Source organism: Microcaecilia unicolor, chromosome 10 (assembly GCF_901765095.1).
Source record: "Microcaecilia unicolor chromosome 10, aMicUni1.1, whole genome shotgun sequence".
Lineage (NCBI taxonomy): Eukaryota > Metazoa > Chordata > Amphibia > Gymnophiona > Siphonopidae > Microcaecilia > Microcaecilia unicolor.
The window spans coordinates 29,368,231-29,396,163 of record NC_044040.1 but is presented as its reverse complement, the minus strand read 5'-3'; the positions used below and the strand labels follow the sequence as shown (position 1 = coordinate 29,396,163).

Genomic DNA, 27,933 nt, shown 5'->3' with positions numbered 1-27,933 from the left:
TCTCACATCCCACTTAAACTTCATGCCTCAGCACGGTATCTACCCTAAAGAAAAAGGCAACATCCTGCTCACCCCAATACCAAAAGACACCAAGAAAAAAAACAAACGACATTACCAACTACCGCCCAGTAGCATCTATCCCATTAGTAGTCAAACTAATGAAAGAACTGGTGACCAAACAACTCAATGACTACATAAACAAATTCACTATACTACATGAGTCACAATCAGGATTTCGACCCCTACACAGCACCGAAACAGTATTACTGACTCTCCTAACCAAATTCAAGCAGGAAATAGCGATAGGCAAGAGCATCCTCCTCCTCCAATTTGACATGTCAAGTGCGTTTGACATGGTTAACCATAACATACTGCTAAGACTCCTAGAATACTTTGGAATCGGTGGTGGCACTCTCAATTGGATCAAGGGATTTCTAACCACAAGAACATATCAAGTGAAATCAAAAACATATCGTCACCATGGAAACCAGACTGCAGAGTACCGCAAGGATCACCACTATCACCGATCCTTTTCAACCTCATGATGACTCCACTAGCCAAGACCTTACCCGAGTCTCAGCTTTATACAGGCCCTCCCAAGGAGGTTAGATTGAGAACAGGAGATGTACAAGGGCCATCTAGCCCATTATATGGGTTGAAGCCAGTATGCGCAGCTTGCTGGCAGTAGGCGGGGTTACAAGTATACCCAAAACAATAGCAAACTCTATTGAAAGTGATAGTAAAAGATTATTAGAAATAATGGACTGCCTATGCGTGATCCATCTGTAAAGTCAAAAGCTGTTCCAATTGGATAAACAGTGCCTTAAAAGGTGTAGGACAATTATTTTTTTAATTTTACTTATTTGACAGTTTTTAAAATTTATTTGAAAGCATGCCATATGTAGATATAAATATCATGAAATCAAAACTGAATATCAATAAAATAGCTTCAAAAATTATTGTAGCTGGTGGAAACAGCACTAATAAAGGCTGTATTTTGTGCTCATTTTTCTACACTGTTCTATACAATACAGTAATACATGGCCAAATTTCAATGAGGGTATCCTGTTTACTGATGGGTTCATCTTAACTGTAGCTGTAATCTGCCATGGGAAGCCTGGTGTTATAAAGATTGGAAGTAAAATTAAACTTCTTTCATTGGGGCACATGGAATCACATCTTCACCTCATATCTTTTGTACAACAAATGGATTATTCTGTTTTGAGTATATTTCAAGGACATCTTCACTTACCAAGTCAGGGTTATGGCAGCCGGTAGCAGCGGTAAAATGTGTGCAGGCTCAGCCCTTCTCTCGCTTTCTCAGCTGTGGTCCCGCCCTTGCGGAAACAAGAAATGAGGGCGGGACCACAACTGAGAAAGAAAGAGAAGGGCCGAGCCTGCACGCATTTTACCGCTGCTACCGGCTGCCGTAACCCTGACTTGGTAAGTGAAGATGACTTTTAAAAATCGGAGGGAGGGACGACAACACCCTCATGTGTGTGACGTGCCCTTCCCTCTCACTGTTCCAACCTCGACGTCATCACGTTTTGACACGAGGGCAGGACAGAGCAATGGTGACAGACTGACGAACCTTACAAACCCTTCACTTCAGTGTGCCATGGTCAGCTTCAGAACGTTGGAGGTGCTTTTTATTATAGACTAGTAAAAAAGCCCCGTTTCTGATGCAAATGAAACGGGGGCTAGCAAGGTTTTCTTCTGTGGGAGTGTGTGTGTCCCTGCCCTCTGGCCTCTCTCCCCTCCCCACCTCTGAGTCCTTCACTGTTACAGAGCCAGCGATTTGATTTCGTGCTCTGCTGTTTTCCTTCACTTCACTGACTGTGTTACAGAGAGGGCGGGGCAGACACTCATAGGGAAACCGGATATCTCGCCCCCTTCACACTTCAGGCTGGAGGCTTCATAGAACGTTGGTGTTGCTTTTTATATAGAGAAGATTACTACTCTACCCACGAAAAGTTATTCCATTATACTTCCTCTCTGTACATCCGTTTGCTGCACAAGCTGGCATGTTTGAAAATAAGTGAAATTAAATAAAAATGCTACCAACAATAAAAAAAAACAGACAGACAACGGAATGCAGCAGCTCATATGTTTTTGCTTTGAGTGTAAGCAGAACGACAGCTGCGCGGGGAAGGGGAAACACAGACTGGCCTAAGTGGCTTCAACTTTTTGACGTCATGCCGTCTCCTGCTGTCAATCAAACCTCCTTCGGTCCTATACTCGCCGAGACGCCGACCCAAGCGAGCGCGAGACCCCGATTTATCTGCACGCGCGCGTACACACAAATCGAGGTCTAGACTGAGACTCCCGCTCTCTCCCAAAGTCATGCCGTCCTAACGTTACACCTGGCCTGACTCGCACGGCTGTCTCTTTCCACTGACAATGCACGCTGCCACAAGCAGTAGTAGGAGCCCTGCGACATCAGCGAGCAACCTGACCTTGAACAACCCACAAACAGCAGCCCTCCCTGCTACTACAAAGACCTGGCATAATAACAAATTAAAATAAAAAAAAAAAAACCCTCTGGTTACACTAAGACCACAAAGGCTGCAACAACAAGGAAGATTAAACAACGAACAATCCCCAAGCCTTTTAAAAGACTATTTTCAAGTTCATTGATTCAGAGCGGAAAGTAAACAGACAAATCATCATATCCAAAATCCCGGGCCTTTTCAGGAAGACAGGAGCATGCGCAGTAAGAGTAATTACGGCATTACGATTGGTTTACGAGCTGTGAGGCGTTCGTGGTGGTGCGCATGCGCAGAAAGCGCTTTGCTCGTCCCCACATTCCTTCCCCTTTCTCTTGTGTCATTGAAGCTTAATACAGAAGCGAGAAGGCAGAGTGGAACTCGTTGTTAACTGCAGAGAGGTAATAAAAAAAAATAATAGGCCTTATTTGATGGGGGAGGGGGAACTGCTTATTTGAAGCACTGTTGTATCTTCACGTTAATGTGATATTTCAGTTTCACCAGAGTGCAGGTATCCGTCCAGTTACCACGTTGATAGAGCAGCTGTTTGGGGCAGCAGAAGTTGGTTGGGGGACTATGGCTCACCCCCCCCCCCTCCGAGACCTACTGTACTTGTTAGATTACTGTTTGGCGACCTTTCATCAATACTGTCCCATAGAATGATTGGAAAGGTGTTGCTAATTGGAATTCTCTTATGTAGAAGAATATACTTGAAAGGTTACTGGAGTCCACTGTTTGGATACAACTTTAAATGCTCTTCTGTCTTTAAAGGAGTACTACATACAGCAGAAAGAAAGTAAACATACCAAAAGCTTCACTTAAAATTAGGTAATGTTTAAAACAGTCGAAATCCTGATGACCCCCCCTTACCCCCTTGATCTTCTGACTTTTTTTTTTTTTTGAGAGTGGAGAGTTGTTAATCCTGACAGGGTAATGTTTCATGTTTTCAAATATACCTGTTTAATCAGTCTTCCCATTACAAGTCTAAATAAATCGTGCACTGCTGAAAGTCCACTGGAGATTAATCTGAGTTACAAAGTACCCACTGCAAGTGTCTTACTGATACTCGGACAGTTTCTAGATTGTAGTAATTTGAACTAATCTGAAGAAGAAGGGTTACGTTTGAAAGTTAATCAAAAAATGTATTGTTAGTCCAATAAAAAAAGGTATCATCTTTTCTTTTCTATGTTTTGTTTTATTTCTATTTATTACCTTTAAAAGTGGACAAACACGGCTGCCACATCACTCTTCATTTGAACTGATATCACAAGCTTTCATTCACAGCTACAAGGTGAAGAAGAGGGTTGTTTCCCAGTCATTCTATTTTACGCTCATTCTCTCTGCAACCACTAACTCGGTCACTGTAGTGTCAGTTCTCGGCTAGAGCCCATAAACCAAAAAGCATAAAATAGTTTTAAAAATGTATTGATCTAGGAATATTATCAAAAGAGGAGATGAGTCACCGACACCCAACTCCCTTCTAGGCCCCATCTGTTCTGCAGCCTGTCTCGAAGCTGACACCCCAGTCTTTGCCGGTGTCGGCCCTTGATGAGCCTATTTGAGCCTTGCTCCCTGAGCTGCTGGATGGCATCTTGCAGCGCTGTTCATCAGTGTCGGGGGTGCTTGTGTATACCGTCCAGCCCACTGCAGCCCTGCCTGCCCCTCAGCCTGTGGTGCGGCTTGTGGCACCAGTGCCATGTGGAACCCAGGTGTCGATTGCCACCCAAGCCAGTACACTTTCGATATTGGTGGAGGAAGCTTCCATGGGAGTTGAGTTGGGAGCTGACTCCTCAATGCTCTTCTCTGGGATGTAGCTCCTCAAAATTGAGGCAGGCTTAGTCTCATCCCTCCCACAAGGAGTTTCTGACTGACACCAATGAGAAATGCTCATGGGAGTCGGAGGAGGATCCACAGTACTTCTCCTCAGATGAGTCCTATGGTATTCCCTCTGAACCCTCTCCTCTACTTGAAAGGAGAAAGTCTTCTTCAGAGAGCCTTTCATTCCCTTCTTTTGTAAAGAAAATGGCTGAGGCTATTCCATTTCGTTTATTTATTTGTTGCATTTGTATCCCACATTAGAAGTGTAGGATGAGCCTAGGGCTAAGATACTCGAGGTCCTAGATGCGTCTCCTCCTAGGGAGGCTGTGACTGCCCTTCTCCACAAGGTACTCAAGTAAGTCTTCAATCAGAACTGGGATTCCTCTCTGTCGGTCCCTGTCATGCCGAAGAAGATTGACACCCAGTACTGGATCCACAGTACTTCTCCTCAGATGAGTCCTATGGTATTCCCTCTGAACCCTCTCCTCTACTTGAAAGGAGAAAGTCTTCTTCAGAGAGCCTTTCATTCCCTTCTTTTGTAAAGAAAATGGCTGAGGCTATTCCATTTCGTTTATTTATTTGTTGCATTTGTATCCCACATTAGAAATGTAGGATGAGCCTAGGGCTAAGATACTCGAGGTCCTAGATGCGTCTCCTCCTAGGGAGGCTGTGACTGCCCTTCTCCACAAGGTACTCAAGTAAGTCTTCAATCAGAACTGGGATTCCTCTCTGTCGGTCCCTGTCGTGCCGAAGAAGATTGACACCCAGTACTGGATCCACAGTACTTCTCCTCAGATGAGTCCTATGGTATTCCCTCTGAACCCTCTCCTCTACTTGAAAGGAGAAAGTCTTCTTCAGAGAGCCTTTCATTCCCTTCTTTTGTAAAGAAAATGGCTGAGGCTATTCCATTTCGTTTATTTATTTGTTGCATTTGTATCCCACATTAGAAGTGTAGGATGAGCCTAGGGCTAAGATACTCGAGGTCCTAGATGCGTCTCCTCCTAGGGAGGCTGTGACTGCCCTTCTCCACAAGGTACTCAAGTAAGTCTTCAATCAGAACTGGGATTCCTCTCTGTCGGTCCCTGTCATGCCGAAGAAGATTGACACCCAGTACTGGATCCACAGTACTTCTCCTCAGATGAGTCCTATGGTATTCCCTCTGAACCCTCTCCTCTACTTGAAAGGAGAAAGTCTTCTTCAGAGAGCCTTTCATTCCCTTCTTTTGTAAAGAAAATGGCTGAGGCTATTCCATTTCGTTTATTTATTTGTTGCATTTGTATCCCACATTAGAAGTGTAGGATGAGCCTAGGGCTAAGATACTCGAGGTCCTAGATGCGTCTCCTCCTAGGGAGGCTGTGACTGCCCTTCTCCACAAGGTACTCAAGTAAGTCTTCAATCAGAACTGGGATTCCTCTCTGTCGGTCCCTGTCATGCCGAAGAAGATTGACACCCAGTACTGGATCCACAGTACTTCTCCTCAGATGAGTCCTATTGTATTCCCTCTGAACCCTCTCCTCTACTTGAAAGGAGAAAGTCTTCTTCAGAGAGCCTTTCATTCCCTTCTTTTGTAAAGAAAATGGCTGAGGCTATTCCATTTCGTTTATTTATTTGTTGCATTTGTATCCCACATTAGAAGTGTAGGATGAGCCTAGGGCTAAGATACTCGAGGTCCTAGATGCGTCTCCTCCTAGGGAGGCTGTGACTGCCCTTCTCCACAAGGTACTCAAGTAAGTCTTCAATCAGAACCGGGATTCCCCTCTGTCGGTCCCTGTCATGCCGAAGAAGATTGACACCCAGTAATGGATCCACAGTACACCTGGTTTTCATAGGCCTCAGTTGCCTCAGAACTCCATGTTGGTGGAGTCCGCTAGAGCCTATGCCTCGGCGCCCCCAGGCAGAGAAGCTAGGACCTTGGACTCTTTTGGGAGGAAGATGTTCCAGGCCTCAATGCTTGTGTCCCATATACAGTCGTACTGAGCATCTATTTGTGGGACTCGGTGAGCAAGTTGATGTACTTGGCAGACTCTGTCCCACCGGAGCAAGCCAAGTCAGTGCACCAGTTGGCCAGGCAGCAGAAGTCGTGTCAAAACTTTTTGGTCAGGGGTGCCTATGACACTTTCAACATGGTTCAAACTATAGCAATGCGCAGACTCTCATGGCTGCGTGTTTTTGACTTGGAACAGTGTGATCAGCAGAGGTTGGTGGATGCCTTGTGCCAGGGGGATAACCTTTTTGGAGAGAAGGTCGCGGAGGTAGCTGACCAAATCAAAAAGCATACTGATACCATCTCTTCTCTCTCCCACTGGGCTTCTTTACCAGCCTCCTCAGCTAGGAGGTCTTTTGGCAAAGAGGGGTGCCTACGACTCACATAGGTACGTCCCTTCCTCTTGCCAGCCTGCTCAGGCTCAACCACAGCGCGCTTGTTCTCTTCAACAGCATGCGCCTAAGGCCCCTGCTGCTCCGCAGTCTAAGCAAGGTGCAAACTTTTAGCCGCTGTCAAAATGTCTGTACTAGATGATCTGCTGGTCGGGGGGAGACTGAAGTTTTTCCACAAAAAGAAATGTCTTCATATCAATCTTCTGGAGCTTCGGGCGATCTGGAACGCTCTAAAGGCTTTCAGAGATCGACTATCCAACCAAATTGTGCTCATTCAAACCAACAAGCAGGGGGGCCACGGATCACGCCCTATGTGTCAAGAGGCCATCCGGATGTGGCGCTGGGCTCGCCAACACGGCATGTTCCTGTAAGCCACATATATGGCAGGCAAAAACAACAGTCTGGCTGACAGACTGAGCAGGGTTATGTAGCCGCACTAGTGGTTTCTCAATGTGGGCATTGCCCGTGAGATCTTTCGAGAGTGGGGCACCCCCTCGATGGATCTCTTTGCCACTCAACTGAATCACAAAGTCCCTCAGTTCTGCTTCAGGCCCACAACAGACTAGCATCAGATGCCTTCCTCCTGCATTAGGGGTCAGGTCTCCTGTATGCATATCATCCCATTCCTCTTGTAGGGAGGACTCTGCTGAAACTCAAGCCATGGGACCATAATCATAATCTTGCCTTACTCATCTTGGCAGATCTGGTTCCCTCTTCTGGAGTTATCCTCTGAAGAACTATGGAGATTGGAGTGTTTTCCAACCCTCATCATGCAGAACAAGGGGTCTCTTCTACATCCTAACCTTCAGTCTCTGGCCCTCACATCCTGGATGTTGAACGCCTAGAATTTGCTTCTCTCTGTCTGTCAGAGGGTGTCACCCGAGTCTTGCTGGTTTCCAGGAAAGATTCCACTAAGAAGTGTTATTCTTTCAAATGTAGGAGGTTTGCCATCTGGTGTGAGGGCAAGGCCCTAGATCCTGTTTCGTGTCCTACACAGTCCCTGCTTGAATACCTCCTGCTCCTTTCCGAGTCTGGTCTCAAGACCAACTTCGTAAGGGTTCACCTCAGTTTGATTAGTGCTTATCATCAACGTGTAGAGGGTAAGCCTCTAGTTGTTCGTTTCATGAGAGGTTTGCTTTTGTCAAAGCCCCCTGTCAGACCACCGCTTGTGTCATGGGACCTCAATGTCGTTCTCACCCAGCAGATGAGAGCTCCTTTTGAGCCACTGAATTCCTGCCATCTGAAGTACTTGACCTGGAAAGTCATTTTATTGGTGGCTGTTACTTCGGCTTGTAGAGTCAGTGAGCTTCAGGCCTTATTGGTGGATGCACCTTATACTAAGTTTCATCACAACAGGGTAGTCATCTGCACTCACCCTAAATTCCTGCCAAAGGTTGTGTTGGAGTTTCATCTGAACTAGTCAGTTGTCTTACCAACATTCTTTCCATGACCTCATGCCCATCCTGGCGAGAGCAGCTTGCACACCTTGAACTGCAAGCGAGCATTGGCCTACTACATGGAGTGGACAAGGCTCCACAGACAGTCCGCTCAACTTTTTGTTTCTTCTGATCCCAACAGGATGGGGTTGCTGTCGGGAAATGCACTATCTCTAATTGGCTGGCAGATTGCATTTCTTTCACTTATGCCCAGACTGGGCTGACACTGGAGGGTCATGTCAAGGCGCATAACGTCAGAGTTATGGCTGCCTCAGTAGCCCACTTGTGGTCAGCCTCCATTGAAGAAATTTGCAAAGCTGCGACATGGTCTTCAGTCATTACTGCCTTAAGCAGGATACCAGACGCCATAGTTGGTTCGGACAGACAGTGTTGCAGAATCTGTTTGGGGTCTAGAATCCAACTCCACCCCCAACCTCACCCCTAGGCCTGTTTTATTCTGTTTCAGGCTGCACTCTCACTCATTTTGTATATAGTTTCAGGTTGATCTGAATTTCATGTTGATCTGAGTTATGTCCTCGCCATTACGAGGTCCAGTTGACCAAGGTTTGTTGTTTTTTGTGAACTTGGATGCTAGGGATACCCCACTTGTGAGAATTAATGCCCTGCTTCTCCTCGGAGAAAACAAAGTTACCTGTAGCAGGTATTTTCTAAGGACAGCAGGGCTTATATTCTCACAAACCTTCCCACCTCCCCTAGGAGTTGTCTTCTATTTTTAATTTTTGTTGTAGTATTTAACTGTGGTAGCCGCGCATGGGTGGGAAGGCACCTGTGCATTCGTGGTGGAGTGTGTCTCGCGCTCCACAAAAGCTCTTATGGCTTGTCATAAAGTCCGGACTGGGCAACACAGCGCCGTGTTACCCACTTGTGAGAATATAAGCCTTGCTACAGATAAGTAACTTCACTTTCTAAGGTGATGAGCTTTGAGTCAGTTCTCGCTTAATAGAGTTGGGCCTATTTCCTGAGGCAGTAGTCAAAGTGTGGTTGATTTTTTCCCTTTCCTGTCTGGAACCAGCCCTTTGGAGGTATCCCACATCAGCTGTGACAGTATGCCTGAGAGGCACCGCTCCCCCCCTTCCCGCAAATAGCATGCCCAGCCTCCATATTCACAGCTGGATGTTCTCTGTAGTGAACACTCTTGTAAGTAGCTTCAGCTGGGTTAATTTTTTTTTAACTTAAGTAGTTGAGCACAAAACAGAAAAGACTCTAGATACAACTAATGCAGCAGGTGATTCTGCACCATCCAACTTCAGCATGTCATGTATCAAAACCTGATAGTTATATAAAAAAAAAACACAGCATGAAAGACAAAATAATTGGGCTCCCAGAAAGAAAGACAAAACATAAAGAAGTAAAACAGCCCAATGAGAGCTAAGCCCCAGAGTCACTTTCATACCAAGCCACAAACAATTTTCATTGTTTTTCAAAAGATGGCAAATAACCACGTTTAATGGCTGTAAGTCCACTCAAGTAGTAGGCATGCTCAAGTATTCACTTAAAGCTAGGTGCGGCGTTTTCTGAGATGTCCAACACTGGGCAAGCTCCCTACGAACAATTGTAAAGAGAATCTGAAGTTGTGAGAGCATTAGTTCTGAATTCTCCCACTGCAACAGGAACAACTTTGGGTCCATATGCAACTGTACTTTTAAGACAGTCAAAAGCAATTTATTACGTTCCAACCAGAAAGTTCATATTATAGGTTACTATAGTCACATTTGGTGGGATTGCCCTACCTCCACACCCTCTCCCAAAAAGCAACCCAACTCCCCTCCCCTTCAGACACCTGAAGGAGAGAGGAAAAACAAAACATGGGAGGAAGGACCCCATCAAACCAGAGTGGTCTCTGGAATACCATATAAAAATACTACAAAATATCAACCGTCCAAACCTATAAACAGTATCTCCAATCTAATATAATAATTAGCACCTCCAACGTTCTGAAGCTGACTCTGTGGCAGCGAAGCCGTGTAGTGTTTGTAGGGTTCGTAGTTGCACTCCCGATCACTGCGCCGCCTTCGAGGGAACTCTGTACAGTTGCCAGGGAAAGAAACGCGACGTCAGAAGGAGAAGGGACCAACCACAGGCAATCGCTGTCAGTGCCCCCCACCCCGTACGTCACCGAGTTCCATGCCCCCTCCCTCCCTGCCCTCACTTCCCTCCCCTTCGAGTTGCAGGGCCCCCCTCCCCTTCGAGTTGCAGGGGCCCCCCTCCCCTTCGAGTTGCAGGGCCCACCCCCTCTGCTTCGAGATCCATGCCCCCGCACCTCCCTCCCTCTCTCTCTCCCCTCCGACTGCAAGCACAACTTGTCCTGCGGCAGCCCCTCGCCTTCCTGCGTGCTGGCTGTAATTTAAAAATTGTTACCTCGGGGTCCGGCGTCAGCATTGAAGGCGAGCGGCGCTACAGACTGGCTTCCTATCTGTCTGAGCTCTGCCTCTGGTCCCGCCCTCATTTCCTGTTTCCGGGACCAGAGGCAGAGCTCAGACAGATAGGAAGCCAGTCTGTAGCGCCGCTCGCCTTCAATGCTGACGCCGGACCCCGAGGTAACAATTTTTAAATTACAGCCAGCACGCAGGAAGGCGAGGGGCTGCTGCAGGACAGGTCATGCTTGCAGTCAGAGGGGAGACAGAGTCTGGAATATGGCAGTGGCAGGGAGTTGTAAGGACCATCAGGTTTTAATTTTAGCATTCTTGGCCATTTTAATGTGATCACATGCCACAGCCTTTCAGACTTAGGTGCGCCCATAATGCAGGCCTATCCCTGAAAGAATGTTTGGCTGGACTCTGACTGGCTGCATGAGAGGTTATTTTATTGATAACTGGTCATATGGCCCAAATGTTATTTTTGAATAGTGAATTCATCTGGTATTGTTTTTTTTTTTTAATTCATCTGGTATTGTAAAGAGCTCTGCTTTTTAATATTATTGTTTCTTAAGGAACTAGACTTTGAGCCCGTAAAAATGGGCTATTATAGGAAGGGGGGTTGAAAGGCCCGCCCCCACCGCCGAGTTCGCCGCTGCCCCTCCCCCTCCGAGTTCGCGCCCCCCCCCACCGAGCCGTCACCACCCACCTTCCACCCGGCCGGGCCCTCGCTCCACTATTGAAACAGCGAGGGTCCGGGAACGCAGCACTGAGCTCTGCTGAGCTGCCGACGTCGGCCTTCGTTCTTCTTCTCTGCCTGTCCCGCCCTCGTGTGACGTAACGTCGTCGAGGGCGGGACAGAGGCAGAGAAGAAGAAGGAAGGGCGATGTCGGCAGCTCAGCAGAGCTCAGTGCTGCGTTCCCGGACCCTCGCTGTTTCAATAGTGGAGCGAGGGCCCGACCAGGTAGAAGGTGGGTGGCGGCGGCGACTCGGGTGGGGGGAGCGTTAGACGGCGGTGTCCCTCCCTCAGCAATGCGCAGTACAGACCCTCTGTGTTCTGCCCCCCGTCATCACGTATTGACGTGGGGGCGGGGTAGAGAAGGTCTCTACTGCCGTTTATATGTTTGATTATTAGTACATATGTCATACATGTACTAATTCAACCCCATTATATGTCCAAAGTATGTGCATTCTATTCTTTTAAAGAATTATTAAAACTGGGGCTGGAGATTTATGAAAGCAATAAACCCCTCCTTATCCAAGTTATTAATTAGCAAAATATGGCGTGGAAAGACTAAATAACATTCCTGTATCTTTATCTAAATGATAACGCTTTATTGCTTAACTGTTTTCATTGTTGTATTTAAAATCTCCTTCCTTCCCCTTTCCCCTTCACTGACATCAGGAAAGAGAGCTAGTTACCGTTCTGAAAAAATGGTGATAATGAAGAAATATATTTGGTTCTTTGCTGTAAGACCATTGGCACCCTTGTGTTTTTGAGTTTTTGGGAACAGGCTTTATATATTATATTTATAGAGCTGTACCGAATAGCATATTTTACTGTTCAGCCGAATATGAATAATGAAAAATATTATTCGGCTGAATACGAATACCATTGATGAGCTTTAACATAACAAACAATAAAAGAAGCAATGTAAAATCAGAGATCCAGTGTTTATTTTAGTAGAATCTAGCACAGTAGGGCCCCGGATTATTCATATTCAAATTTAAATCACTATTCGGCCAAATACGAATAATGTATTCTGGGCCAAATCAAATACGAATGTTTGGTACAGCCCTAATTTAGATATATTTTTAAATATTGTTTTAAATCTACAGTTCTCATTTTGCATGCACATGGGTCCAGTTGGAAATACCTGTGTTTTATGTTTTCATTCTTTATATCCAGTGGAATTACCCTTTTAAATGTCTCTTGTGAGCATGCTGCAATGGCAGCTCTGATTTCACAGGGACTTTCTCACACAGTGGAGTCACCTATGTTGGCAAAAGAGAGTCACTGGTTACCCATACTTGAGATTTTGAGTAGTGATAAAACAGCAGCTTTTTTTGTGCATGGGTGGTTTAATCTCAGTTTTTTTTATATGTACCCTTTTTGTTTTTTACCATTTGACTTCTTGACAATCGGTGACATAATTTTAATGTCAGAAAAGTGATTTGTTACTCTTTCCATGGCAGGAAGTTGTACTTTAAAAGGAATTTGAGAGTTTCACTTTTGTCTTTCCATAGAATATTTATCCCAAAAGGCTTGGGGATCATCCCAGCATGTTTTTGAAAATGTGAGACAAGCTTTGATATTACTCTTGGATAGTAATGGTTTCCGGCTTGCTACTCTCCCATTAATCCCATTTTTGCCCCATCTTTCTTATTGTGGAGTCATGGACAGTGACCTTAGCTGAGGCCAGAGAGTCCTGCAGAGTCTTCTGGAATGTATATTTTATTTATTTATTTAGCTTTTGCTCACAGCTTTTTCAGTAGTAGCTCAAGGTGAGTTACATTCAGGTACTCTGGATATTTCTCTGTCCCAGGAGGGCTCACAATCTAATTTTGTACCCGAGGCAATGGAGGGTTAAGTGACTTGCCCAAGATCACAAGGAGCAGCAGTGGGATTTGAATTGGCCACCTTTGGATTGCAAGACCGGTGCTCTAACCACTAGGCCACTCCTCCACTGTGCACAGGGCCTCAGCAAAGAGATCTTTCTCCCTTTTCTCCCTGGCTAAGGCTGGAGAAAAAGCCAGTACATCCCAGCTGAATTTTGAGCTCCTGGGCATGACTTTATGGATGAGTTGTCGCTGTACACTTGGAGTAAATTTGGCAGACCAGTAACTTTTGGGAAGATTCACCACTGTTCCAAGTCTTCTCCATTTTGGAGATAATGGCTCTCTGTGGTTTGGTGGAGTCTCAGGCTTTGTAACCTTTTCCAGTCTAATATATTTCATCAACTTATTTTCTCATCTTTTCTGGAATTTCCTTTGATCTTGGCATAGCGTTTTCATAACATAGTAACATAGTAGATGACGGCAGAAAAAGACCTGCACAGTCCATCCAGTCTGCCCAACAAGATAACTCATATGTGCTACTTTTTGTGACTACTTCATTTTCATGGTAAGGTTCAATATAAAATGAAGTTTAGATTCAACAGAGTTGGCTGAAATCAAGCCTGGCTGTTTTCAATCAGCTGAATCTAATCATCAGTTAAGTTTGGTCAGTTGGCTGATTGAGTAACTAAGGAGACAGTTACTTTTTCATCTGGGTACTATGGGTGTCGGATAACTTTGTTCCTTAAAATGCAGTAATAATTTATAAATTGTGTTATGTGTCTACTCAGGTTCCCTTTATCTAATATTACATTTTGTTTAAAGATCAGAAACCATTAAGTGTGACATATGCAATAATAAGGGAAAATCTTTCACATCACTATACACAACATATATTTGTAGATTTATGAGTATGAGCTGGAGAACAGCCACAACAATAGAATTAGCTCTCTAAATCTCTTTGTTTTAAAACAAGTTATAGTTTTGTTTGGAGAAAGCTAAATATGTGTGGCTTTTTACAGGAGGATGATGGCTGTTCATGACCATAATTCCAAATCAGAACAGTAATTAAAAGACAAACAAGCAGGTCTAGTTAGGATATCTCTGTGTTAGTAAGGCATTCTTTTAAATTATGTTTGTTTTGTTTTTTGTAACTTACCTGAAACCCATATAGAATAGAAGTGGGATGTAAATGACATTTTAAATTAAATCAAATCGATGATCCAAGATGGCGACAGTTTGACTTAGCGCTAACGGATGCGTTCTACGTGGTGCCCTAGCAGACCTGGAGAGAGCTACCTTACCTGTCCTGAGATGGGGAAGCGACGAGGCAAAGTCAGGGATACTCCCTCTGACCCTGGCGGTAAACCTCCGCTCTCCCAGCCGACACTTGAACACTTCGGAATAGCGTCCGGTGCCGGGATGACTTCCACTCCTGCAGCTGGTGTCAGCGTTTTGGCACTGACCGACAGTGGCGACGGGGCTTCCCTTAGCCCTGTTTTTCCTGCAGCGCCCCCTCGACCAGGAAGAGAGCTTCCAGTCAAGTCCTGCAGCGTTCCCCCAAAGAGGTGACGGGAGCGAGCAGGGAGGGAACTTGATGGTGGCAGAAGGATCATCTCCTGAACGACTGAATGTTCCAGAGCAGAAAGCAGCTCTTTCTGCAATTGTGAGTACCCTGGAACAAGTTGTTCAAGCATCTCCCCTGGTATTTAATGAGAGGAAGTTTGAAAAGCCTGCTGTAGTGACCTTAGAGTCACTTTGGGATCTGAATTCCACAACTCTCCTAACCTTGCAGTCTGCTATTTCAAAGAATACTGAAACTATTAAAGTTTTGGCTGATGCTGCACTTAAACAATTACAAACTAATGAGGTTCATGCGACTGAAATAAAAACCCTCTCTCAAAAAGTTGAAAAAATGGAACTGGTGGAACAAGCATTAATTAAAGAAAGGAACGTTGCTTCTAGACGCATGGGATATCTGGAAAACCAATCCAAGAGACTTAACCTGCGTATTATAAACTTTCCAAAATCACCTATTTTATCTTCTGTACAAATGGTTAAGAAATATCTTGTTGATATTCTGGGAATGCCTGAGAATTCGTTGCCACCAATTACGAGGGCTAACTATATTCAAATTACTGGGCAAGTCCCAGAAAATTTAAACCCTCAAAGTGCAATGAACTTAATGGCTTTCCTGGAATCTTCTCTGGAGGTGGTCACGCAAAGAACTACTTTGCTGGTGACCTTCGCTTTAGAGTTAGATGCAGTTCTCAGGCTTTCCCTAAGACACTTGAATCTTTATTTTTGGGCTCAAAAGTAAGGGTTTTCCCAGATTTGTCTAGGGAAACCCATAAGCGACGTAAGTCATTTCTTGCTTTGCGTCCTAGGGCAATAGCCCTGGGAGCAAACTTTCTTTTGAAATTTCCTTGTGTGTGTAGGATTCTACTCCACACTAAACAATATCAATTTTTTGAACCCAGTCAGTTGGGTGTTTTATTAAAAAGTAAAGAGAGTATTATTGTGAAACTTTAGACCCGAATGTAACACTGTATAGCAGTTTGGAGTGAGTCCACAGGGCATGGCGCAGTCTTTGGTTTAATAGAAATGTTTAAAAGCTTGGCTTTTATAATGTGATATTTTTTTTCCTAATTCTTGGATCATTTCTTTTTTAACTTGTGGTCGATGGAAGTTTTGTTTAAATTTCTTTTTTCTTTATTCTGTTATGATATTTCATAAATGGTGTATTCTTGTTTGAATAATATGTATATTAAAATGCTTATAAATAAATTAAATCAAATCTGCAAGTACGCAGTGTTGGTTTCCATGTTAGGAGTCACCACCTATGAAAGAAATCTAAGAGTCATTGTGGATAACATGATGAAATATTTCATCCCAGTGTGTTTCAACTGGTAAAAATTATAAATCAAATGCTAGGAATTGTTCAGAAAGGAGTGGAGAAAAAAAGCTGAAAATATCATTATGCCTCTGTCTTGGACGTTCCTAGTATGATCACACCTCAAGTGATCAGTTGTGGTCACCCCGTCTCAAAAAGTATATAGAGGAACTAGAAAAGGTTCAAAGAAAGCTGACAATGAAAAGGGGGCGGTGCACCTCTTATGAAAAAAGGCTAAACAGTGTGGCAGGACTCCTAGGGCTTTGTTACCAAGATGCGTTAGTGTTTTTAGAGCGTGCGCCAACAATGTAGACGCCTATAGGGATATTGTAGGCACGTACATGGTTAACGCACGTTAAAAACATTAACACATCTATAACGCTGCTTAGTAAACAGGTCCCCTAGACTGTCCCTCCGTGTTTACAATGAGGAAAATTCTGGAGCTTCTGCTCCCAAATTGTGAATGTGATGAAGTGATGTAATGTAGTAGGGGCCAAAGTCGCTCTCTCTCTCTCTCTCTCTGCCTTTTGGAGGGGACTAAAAAAGCATTGCCTCATAATCAAAGTGAGAAAAAATAATTCAAGTGAGAGAAAAAGGAGAATTTTCCCTGGGTTTGGATTAAGGGATTAAAAGCTTCTGAGGAGCAACAGGGAGCTGTTTTTCCTATGACTGGCCAGACCTTCAGTTAAAAGAGTAATTCCCAGGTCTGCTTGGCCTAACCGAGGACAAAAAAGAAAGTGAAAATGCAAGCTGAGGAGGGTCTGGAGAAGTCAGGGGTAGACCTGAACTGAGCACGGACAGGAGAGCCAGCATTAGTGGCTGAAGCATGCCTACTGAATTAAGTGCTGCTCGTTCAGCACTGGCGCGATGTCTTCGGCTGGCGGGCCTTGGCATCCCTGCCAGCAAAGATAATATTTTGTTGCAGCTGTGGGGGGAAGGGGGAGAGACTATCGGGCCCCCTCAGTCCACTTTTGGGAATCCCCAAAAATGGACTTCTGGCTACGCCTCTGGAATCGACTAGCAACTGGGTCTGTTAGCAGGCTACAAGGTCTGTAATTAACTAGAATGCTTAGCAGAAATAGAGGCACTTGAGTACCTGGGAGGCTTCCTAGTAATATTAGCTATTTAGATCATATTGAAACATTAGGATCAAGGTAGTAGTTGGGGCCACATGGCAGGCTGTAAATTCTTATTTTTAACTAAAAGTTTTAGGAAAAACACAGGTACTCACATGGTCCGATTGTTTGGCAGGCTACACAGGGAACCTAGGTGGTCGGATGTTACTGACTGTTTAGATTGTTACAACATTCTATGTTAAGGCATGGCAAAGGTTGGGTGCTGGAGGGAGCTTATTGGCGGGGAGAGAATAACTGCAGACTAGATGAGCTGGATGGTCTTTGCTGATGTTTACCATGTTATAACCCTTTAGTGTCCAATGTTCCCATCAATTACGGGAACATTGGACACTAAAGGGTTAATGAATAAGACCTATTCCAGAACCTTGGTTTGAGGACTGTTGTGGCCACAACTTACCCAGATGTTGAGAGAGGTCGTCGTGTTCTGATTCAGGCTAAAAAAGATTGAGCTGTTTACTGCTTCAGGTACTCTCTAAAGGTGTTGCAAGCTTTCTGACTTACGTACGATTGGCACTTTTGTAATTAATGCAGTGAGTTAATTACTTGAAGATTAAAATGGCTTTGGGCTTAATCCAGACCTGGAAGAATTTCTGATTTTTCTTTTTAGAATGGTTTTCTTTGTTCAGTTTATTTCCGAGTAATCTCCTGGATGGAGTGATTAGCTTTGCCTTTCATAATTGCCGTTCTCATACCAGTAAGTCCTGCGGTTCGCTATCCCATGTGACTCAGTTGGCAGTGGTAACTTCACTCCTTTAATCACTTTCAATTAAATTGCCACAAACATTTCATAAAAGCTATTTTAGTTGCAAAATGAATGCTTAATGTTAATCCAGGTAATTGTCACACCGGTTAATGATAGCAAAAGTGATTTACACAGAGTTATAGTATAAGCTGTTGGGTTATAAGACCAGATGGCCAGCTTTAACGTTGCCCCTTTTAATGATGGGGTCCTCCTGACTGTATTCACGTAAGTTGTTGCAAGAGAAATTGTATTCATTAGTAGTACTTTTCAATCACTTCTCCTCCTAGCATACCTTCCTGGAAGCTATTAGCATGGCCTGTCCCCAAACCTGGCAGTTTTGTTCAGGGGGAGACTTTTTCTTAGTTGACACAGTCTTGCCAGCACAATTCGCAGCCTCAGATCTGTCGTTATGGAGCAGAGATCATTTAAATATGGCCCCCATTTCAACATATTTAGAGGTGTGCAAAGAATCATGCAAACACAACAGTGGAAGAGGACGCATAAAACCACAAGAGTAGCCATATTGGGTCAGACCAGTGCTTTCAACAATGGCCAATCCAGGTCACAAGTACCTGACAGAATCCCAAATAGCAGCAGGATTCCATGCTACCAATCCTGGGACAAGCAGTGGCTTCCTCATGTCTATCTCAGTAGCAAACTCTGGACTTTCCTCCAGGATTTTGTCCAAACCTTTTTTAAACCCAGATATGGTAACTGCTTTGAACACATCCTCTGACAATGAGTTCCAGAGCTTTCGTGTCCCCTAGTCTTTGTACTTTATGAAAGAGTGAACAATTGATTTACGTTTACCCATTCTAGACCACTCAGGACTTTGTAGACCTCTAATAAAGAGATGAGGCCAACTCATTCATCCTTGATGCCCCATAGCCACCCTGCAATGACTGGTATTACTTTTCTGATTTAAGAATATTACCCAGCATGATCAGTGAATAATATTGCTTCAATTTGCACATCTTTGCTGCTGCCTAAGATGAGGATGAAAGGGGATAGACTCTGGAGTAATGTAAGGAAATATTTCTTTATGGAAAGGGAGGTGGATGCATTGAACAGGCCCCCCTTCCGTATCTGAATTCAAGAAACCATAGGACAAGCACAGAGGATCTCTAAAGTTGAGGAAGGGATTATAGAGTTTAGTATTTGGTATAGATTAATAGACTGGATAGGCCACATGTTCTTTATTTGCCATCGTTTTCTGTGTTTCTACGCTTGGAAAAAGATAGGCTTGTCTTACAAATATAGTCCAGTCACTACAGCTTTAAATGTAAAATGCAATAACATTTCTTTGCACTTTCTGAAACTTATAGGAGCTTTACTGTTTTATGTATCTGTTTGAGGTTCCTGAATAAACATCATTTTCATCTGTGGTCAGTGGTGTGCTGGAGCAGGCTTTCACAGGCTCGCAAGAGCCGGTTGTTAAGTTATTAAGAATTTTGGGAGCCGGTTGTTAAAATAGGGCCCTCCATGGCTACTTTAACAACTGGCTCCCAAAATGTGGGCTTGGGCCCCCTGCTGAATTCTCTTTTACTTTGCTGGTGGGGATGCTGAGCCCTGCCAGCCAAGTAAATAGACTGCTGCTGCTCCCCACTCCTTGTTTCCAGCTTCGAGCAGCAGGCTGGGACTTCTCCAGCATGTGTGAGAAGTTTCAGCATGCTGCTCAGAGCAAGACGTTGGGAGTGGTGGCAGTCCATTTATTGGCTGCCAGCAAAGGTACGCCTAGTGTGCCCACACGAAGGGAGAGAGGAGAGAGGGGCAAGTGTTGCTCCCCCGCCACCCTTGGCCCTTCTAACTGCAGAGCTGGCTACGTCCGGAGAAAGAGCCTGTTGTTAAAAATTTACCAGCACACCCCTGTCTGTGGTCCTTCAACAACATCGCTCCGTCCTGCTGCACTAATTCATAATGAATTGCAGCTCATTTTCTGGTAATTTAGCTTGCATATTGTTACTTCCACATAACAACTGAAAAGGGATATTCCCATTTTATCAACATTGTCATGGTTAATCATGGTGACAATTATGTGCATATAATTGGACATAAGGTAAAGGCCCCCAAAAGGGGCGAATATAGCACAGTTTAAAACTCATGAGCACACGTACCAATTCTGAAGGCTGCAGCCCTGGCTATTGTTCATTCGCACATCATGCGTATACATTCATATTGCAATCACCTTGAAATGATAAGAGACGGGTATATTTCACACTCACCTCAAGCACAGGTCAGAAATTGCTGGGCATCAGGCAGAAACATCTTAAGGTGTTTCCTTGGAAAACAAACATCAATAGGAGAACGGATTCGTTAGGTAGATGTAATTGTCCAGGAAGGGAGGGGGCTAAGAGAGATGCACTTAGGGAAAAAAAAAAAAAGATAGTAAGTGGTGGTCTTGCCATAGAAGTAGAAGCTAAAATCACAAAAAAGTCATAGGTGTAGTTTACCTGCTTAGTTGGGGGGAGGGGGGGGGGAGATAGTAGTAGTGAGTGGGTTTGAGTTCAGCACTAGTACCTGGAGCATTTAACCAGGTGCTGCCTCTCCCCTGTAAACTATGCAAAAAGTGCACTTGCAATAAATTTATCAGTGATGCTAAGGCAGGGGTAGGCAATTCCAGTCCTCGAGAGCCCCACGCAGGTCAGGTTTTCAGGACATCCAAATGAATATGTATGAGATAGATTTGCATACCAAGGAGGCAGTACATGCAAATCTATCTCCTGCATATTCATTGTGGATGTTCTGAAAACCTGACCCGCCTGAGGCTCTCGAGGAGTGGAATTGCCTACCCCTTGTGCTAAGGCATGAGGCTGTGTATTGAACAAGGTGCCTTTTTTTTTTTTTTTTTTAGGGACCAGTACATGGTTTTCTTTTGCTGTTCATATGTAACAGAAACTTGCAATGGAAGATGTTTCAGAACATGAAGACTGCTCAACACAAACACTAAAATACTGTGTGGAACGACCTGTGTTTAACCACGAATCTTTGGAAGAAAGTCTGCATGTGAAAGAAAAGAAGTCCCAGCCTCTCATCCAGAAGCTTGCGCATTATTTTCGGTACGTTCCACGGGTAAGATGTTTGGCTTTGGTTCCCATTTCCCATCATGGTATAGAAATAGACTATATGACTTTTGCTAGAGGGATTCTCAGCACCTTCCTTCTGGCCCCCAAAAGGGTGACCAACATATACAAGTCATCTTGGTTTTTGGATGTAATGATGCCAAATGTGTCATGAATATTAATTTAGGACTTCCTAAAATCCAATTCCACTGGGCAGTTATGCTGATCATTGAGCTCTCAGTGGTCCGATATTTCTCTACCTACTGAACATTTTCTGCTTTACATCATTTCTTTAGTCCAAACCTAGACACATGGCAGACTGTAAATTCTTTTTTTTTTTTTAACTAAACATTTTAGGAAAAATACAGGCACTCACGTGGTCCGATTGTACCCTTAATTTGGCTGAAACCAAGGGGCCTCAAACAGGTCTGATTTACAGGTTGGTTTATTACAAATCTTGCTATATTGCCATTCTTAATAGCAACAAAATGGTTTACAGTAACAGTAAGTTTAAGAAGAGAACAAAAGAAATACTTAACAGTGACAGAACCCCAGGAGTTGTCAAGACCAAGTCATCCAAAGCCAAAAGAAATAGGTCTTGAGGCAGCCTTAAGTTTGTGGAGCAGCTGGCTGCAAGGTCATTTTAAGTGGAAAAGCTCTTGTAGATTTCCCTTTAAAAATCATCTGGCCAACTCTTACCCCACATACTCTGCAGATGCAAAGGATGCAGAGTAAATCTACAAAAAGCAGGCAGCAGGATTTCAAACGAAATAATTAGAGCAAGCAAAATGATTTGTCCAAGCTGATTTATCCAGATAATCCTGAACATTAAGGGCCTTTGCCGCCCTCTCTTGTTATGTACCCAGGTACAGTACAAGGCTCATGCTGGTGCCAAATTGTTTATTCACTCAACAAAACATACAGACTTGCTTTCCTGAACTGTTTGCTTTGAAGAGTCACCTCCATGGCCAGGTAGTTATGTCGAAAGGCAGGCAGTCATCCCCTGCGCTTTTTCTTTTCTGATTGATTTTGTTCCCTCATAAAGTCAACTGTTCTAGGACACAATTTGTGGATAAATCAGGGGGTGTTAAAAGCTAGATTTTCAGTTCTTGTTCGGAGTAATAATTCATTGCCGAGCAGAGATTTGCCTAACTAGTTTGTATGCGTCTTCCAATTCGCTATTCCTGTAATTATAAACCAGCTGACTGAAAATTTCACCAACCCCCCATGTAGCTAAAAGGTGAAAAATAAATCCTAACAAATAAATAAAAGTAGCTTACAGACTTTTTTTAGCTGTGGTATTCTGGGGGGAGCAAAAAGTGTGTGTACAGGTTGAATTTCCAAATCTGCATGCGTACTTTCAAGTGAAATTTTACCTGCAGAAGAAGCGGGTGGAAGTGACGGTACATGCTTAGCACTGTAAACAGTGTGTAAAGTTGTGCAGATTTTTTTGCTTTGCGAATCGGTGCAAAGCATGCAAATAAAAAGTATACAGCATGAGATCTTTGTCCCAGCATGGACAATTTGAAAGTGAATCAGGGATTACTATATTGGCTGAGGTTTCTTTGGTTTTAGTTTGTTTATTGCACTTGCATCAGATACTCCCCAGTATTCAACAGTATTTAACTGGCCAGGAATGGCTCCTGGCCAGATAAATAGCGCTTAACCGGCTATCTGCGAATATTCAGTGGGAAGATAGCTGGTTATCTCCCACTGATTATTCCCAGTCAGTGTTTAGTGGCTAACTGGTTATATCATGCAATATAGGCAGCTGTCCACTAATATTCAGCACATTGCTAGCTAAGGGGTCCTTTTACTAAGCTGCGTAGGTGCCATTTTGCAACTACTGCCCAGCTACCGCGTGGCCCAAGTGGTAATTTCATTTTTTATGTGTGTCCACTACATACTCTGAAAATATGTTTTATTTTCTGGCACACAGCACTAACCAGGCAGTAATCGGCATTGTACGCGCGCTGACGATTACTGCCCGGTTAACATGAGAGACCTTATCGCTAATTGAACGGGTGGTGGTAAGGTCTCAGGCCCAAAATGGACGCGCGCCAATTTTCATTTTGCCGCACGTCCATTTTCGTTCCCCAAAAAAAGGCCTTTTTTGTAAGTGTGCTGAAAATGGACCTGTGCATGTTCAATACATGCGTTTACACTACCACAGCCCACTTTTCAGCATACCTTAGTAAAAGGACCCCTAAGTTTGCCGGCCAAATTAGGCCACCGGGTATTCAGTGCCAGTCACCGGAAGTGGCTCGGCATTGAATATCCAGTCTTGCCGCCAACCGGGAAAGTTAGCTTGGCTGCCTCCCACGGTCTGAATATCGGCCGCACAGTTATTAGTTCAAACAGCTGAAGCATAGAGAAGGAGTATTTTCAAAATGGGATGTGGCCATAACTAAAAGTTTCTCTTATTTCCCAAAAAAGTATAAAAAGAAGCTGATAACTAGGTACCCTACTCAGTCATTAATGATTTATTTATTTGTTAGAAGCAATTTTTAAAAATCAGTGTTCTCTTGTTTAAATCCCTGAGGTCTTCACCTGACTCCTAAGATTACCTCAGGAGGATAAACCTTGGGGCTTATCCCCAGGTAGTCAGTCTAATATGGCCATGAGCAGTCAGAGTGGGAACACTCTGCTGACTCAAAGCGAAAAACGCACACACACACACCAGGGGCGTATCTGCGTGGGGCCACAGGGGCCTGGGCCCCCGCAGATTTCGCCCTGGACCCCCCTACCACAGACCTTCTCCACCTCCCCCTCCCTCCCGCCCGCCCGCCACCAACCTGTCGCCGATCTTTGCTGGCGGGGGACCCCAAGCCCCCGCCAGCCGAAGTCCTCTCTTCCGTGCAGGATGCAAGTTTCAACGCTTCCTGTTCTTCTGAGTCTGACGTCCTGCACGTACAACGTGCAGGACGTCAGACTCAGAAGAACAGGAAGCGTTGAAACTTGCAGCGGCGCAGCCTGCATGGAAGAGAGGACCTCGGCTGGCGGGGGGTTGGGGTCCCCCGCCAGCAAAGGTAAGTGACAGCAGCGGGGGAGGGTGTCATTGGTGGCGAGGGGGGGGTCCGGAAATGGCGGGGGGGGGGGGGATCGGTGGCGCCGGGGGGGGGGGCTAAAATGTGCCCCCTCCCTCTGGCTCTGGCCCCCCCTACCGCCCGAGTCCAGATACGCCCCTGACACACACACAGACATACAATACATTAAATTGAGCAGCTCATCGTATTCTTAACATAAATACCATTCCCCTCCCTCTTGTACACAAACCTAAATAAAAATAGAGAAATCACCATCCTTCCTTCTCTCAAAAACTCTGTGTAAAAAGCCAAGTTTTTAGCTCCCAGTGTGACTCCCACAAGTCAGTACAATTACAAAGATCCTCAGATAACTCATTCCTGAAGTACCAAGAAATGCAGTCCGAGACTAAAACAAAATGTGGGAGAAAGATTAAATATTTCCCATCATTTTGACTGCCACAGGCTTGATCAAATGGATTTCCAAGTGCACCTGGATAAGTTGTCTATACATGTTACAATTCCAGAAAGAAGCTCTCTTTGGCACATTGCAAGTATTACGGTGAGCGTTAGCAATAAATTTGAGAGACTGAAATCATAATCCATGTGCCCTGGCTTAGGAGTGAGGTTCGTTCCTGTCATAGTATGCGCAAAACTAACCCACTTAGAGAAATTGCCCCCCTCATTCCACTCCCAGGTCACTGTCACTGAAAAAGCTCACTCTCTGGTTAGTTCTAGAGAGGCTTCCCAGACTCTTGGTACTTGCTATCATAAGATGGTGGAACTACAGCATTATTGCACATTATGACAGTAGACTGTACTGCCACTGTCTCTCCACTCCCAGGCTTTCGTGCTGTTTAAGAAACCTGCTTCTTTTCCATATAGACAGGATTTATTAACATAAAATTGGGATGGTACCCAGGAAGTAGTTAAAATGTTGCCTGGTACCTTGCTTTGTACTGAAGTACTGAATAAATCTGAAAGCTCTGACTTTTCTAAGCTAATAATTATATGAATTCATACCCGGCATTTTTTTTTTAAATTTATCTAGCTGTTCTGCTAAAAAGGCCAAGTCTCATCTGTACAGTTTTTTGCCAATTCTAAAATGGCTGCCGCGTTACCCCGTGAAGGAGTACATGCTTGGGGACATTATTTCAGGATTAAGCACTGGGGTTATGCAGCTACCTCAAGGTTTGTAGACCTTCATTGTATATATATTCTTTCTTCTTCTTCCAGTAAATTTTACTTGTATTTCGTAGCCCTGCATTGTGATGTCCTTTGCTCATGTAGGTTTACCCATAGGATGCAAGAGCAGCAAGGGGTGTTTCTCTGTAATGCATGCTGCACTCTGTCCCTCTGGCATTTTCTCACAAGCACCACTCAGTCTGAGCTGCAGCGCCCTGACAGAATCCTTCCCTTAAAGATGCAGGAACAGGTTTACAGTACTCTAACAGCTGCTGGCATCGGGTACTCCTCCACCTTTAAGGTAGCAGGTGCTCAGTTTGAGCAGTGCTTATGAGAAAACGCCACAGAGCGAGAGGACACACTTTTTTTCAGGTCAGCAGCTCCAGGCAGCTGCCTACTTTGCCTAGTCAGAAATCAGCATGCAGATGTATGTATGGTACATAGATTAAATATTCTATTATTTATTGGGATTTATTATCTACTTTTATGAAGAGTCATCCAAGGTGGTGTACTCGGGTACAGCTTGACATAAAACTTACAATGTTGGTAACAGCATAACAACAGTAAAATGGCCAAATATAATCATAAATACAATCAATGAGGTAAACTTGGAAACAGCAAATTGAAACCTAATAATAAGACTAACATGAAACCATTTGAGAAATATACACATTTAACAGCACTGTAAAACTTCATGTAACAGAAATATGATAAATGTTGGTACAATACCATAATAGATAGCATGGAAGAACATTCATATAACAAAGATATAAGACAGCATACCAGCAATGGAACAAGTAATAAGCACATATTAGAACATTTGAATAACATAGATATGATGTCAATGCTTTCCTACAATACAGTAGAGAGAAATAAGGAATAGGTCTAAGTTACATGTGCATTTATATCCCTCTAATTATAAATCACTAGTAAAAGAGGCCCATTTCAGAACAAATGAAACAGACGCTAGCAAGGTGTTCGTCGCCAACACCCCTCCCTCCCTCCCTCCCTGGCCAACCCCTTCGTTATTCTTCCATTGCTCCGCCCCCAACGTCATGATGTTTGATGCGAGGGTGGGGCCCGGAGCGATTTCCCCCCCCCCCCCGCCTCCCTCCCTGCCAACCCCTTCGTTGTTCTGCCATTGCTCCGCCCTCGAGGGTGGGGCCCGGAGCGATTTTGGTGGCTTCACCACCACGAACCTTCAAACCTTTTTGAAGGAAGTCAGGGCTTGGCTTCACTGACGTCAGTGTCCTCAGAACGTTGAGGGTGAGTTTTATTATAGTAGATGAGGGAAGCTCTCCAAGGGTTCTTGGCACCCAGGCATGGGATGAAAATTGCGGCAGGCAGATTGGCTAAATATGGCTGCCCATTTTCAAAGTGTGGCAGTATTTAGCCGCTTTACAAGTAGGCTTTCCCAGGAGTGTGTTTGAGTCGGGAGAAAGGAGCTACATATAGTTTAATTTTTGTTTATATGTATGTCATTTGTCCTCCAGAACCCTAAATGCACAAATGTGGGATAGAGTACACAGGTATGAGGCTAGTTTGTCTCTGAAAATCAGCTGCAAGTATGAGGGTACAAAAGTGTTTGTGTACTTCACTAGGCAGCTTAATGAAAATTGCTCCTCGTGTTTCTTTCACACAATTTATTTGCAGTGCTGTTTTCCTTGGTGATAACTCATTCTATCCAATGAGTTTCCCACTTGACAGGAAACGTAACTTGTTGAAATGCACTGGAAAGGAAGAAAGACCTGACAAGTTCTTGGTATTGGGAAATCATTGTGATGGAAATGTGAGATATGATGGCAAACAAATTATTTCAGATTTTATAGATCCCTGTGGCTAAGATGTCTTACAGCATGAGGTATGAAACAGTACAAATTTATATGTCTTTTTTTTTTTTTTTAAGTGAGCAGTCAGCACGGTTAAGGTTCAGGACAGACCAAATAGAATAGAAAGGTCTTTAGTTAGTTTAAACTGGAAGCAAAAGAGTAGAGAACAAACAGAGACAGGGGATCTGCAGTGTACATACAGCAGACCAACCACCAGTGCAGAGAGCAGATAGAAAAACTTTAATTTTGCCTAATAGGCTTCGTCAGAGGCAAAACTAGAGGGGGAGAATTTAAACCACGCTTCCCTCGGGGTGAAATTTAGTGAAACACGGCCACGTCAAGCATAAGTGTTTATTTGATGAAATTAAAGCAAAACAGTTGAAACATACAGGCAAAAAACAAAAGTTTGTGTGAGTGGGGGGGAGGGGGGGAATTGTTTAATTTTCTGTGTCTTTTCAAGGGTTTGCTCTTTTGTTTAAAGAAATTTTTCAGGTTTAAACGTCATCAGTAGTGCACACTGTTCTCAACAGTGAAGACTATTTTACAACAGGGCACACTATTCTTCAGAAGTGAACAGTATTTCTCACTAAATATGCACTATTGCAGAACAGTGCAAGCTATTGACACGAAAAAAAAAAAATTCAGGGGAGTAATTCTTCTGTTCATCAAACTGTTTCACAACTTTCAAAAAATTCTGGTCCACTAGGGAGAATAGGACTAGAGGTTCGTTCCACCCTTGCAGTTGCTAAAATTCCTAATCCTGTTGTTTCAATGTCACTATTCGCTTGTAAACCGGTTACAGAGAAGTAGAAGAATGGAAAGATGGTGATTTCGTAGATTACTGCTTGGAATTTTTTTTAACAGAAGAGAGTGGCTGCATGTCCTTCAGCTGTTCAGGATTTAACAGCTTCTATCTGCTTAACTGTTTCCATGGAAAGTCTCTTTGTTTTCATGACAGAATAGGCCTACATTGTCCCCTCAAATTTGGGCCTTTCCACCCTAACTATCAGTGCAGTGCT

General features: G+C 44.0%; 1 protein-coding gene across 3 annotated transcripts in view; it reads left to right on the top strand.

Annotated features, from left to right (window-relative positions):
- Positions 1 to 2,799: 2,799 nt before the first annotated feature.
- SLC26A5 (solute carrier family 26 member 5) overlaps positions 2,800 to 27,933 on the top strand; it is a 70,070-nt gene continuing 44,936 nt past the window's right edge. For 2 of the 3 annotated variants that reach the window (XM_030216124.1, XM_030216123.1), the window contains exons 1-3: positions 2,800 to 2,887; positions 20,670 to 20,874; positions 24,952 to 25,091. In XM_030216124.1, the coding sequence (XP_030071984.1) occupies positions 20,720 to 20,874; positions 24,952 to 25,091 (295 nt within the window). In that variant the 5' untranslated portion in view covers positions 2,800 to 2,887; positions 20,670 to 20,719. Of the gene's footprint in view, positions 2,888 to 20,669; positions 20,888 to 24,951; positions 25,092 to 27,933 lie in introns of those variants that run through there. The other variant, XM_030216126.1, reaches the window with a different exon arrangement.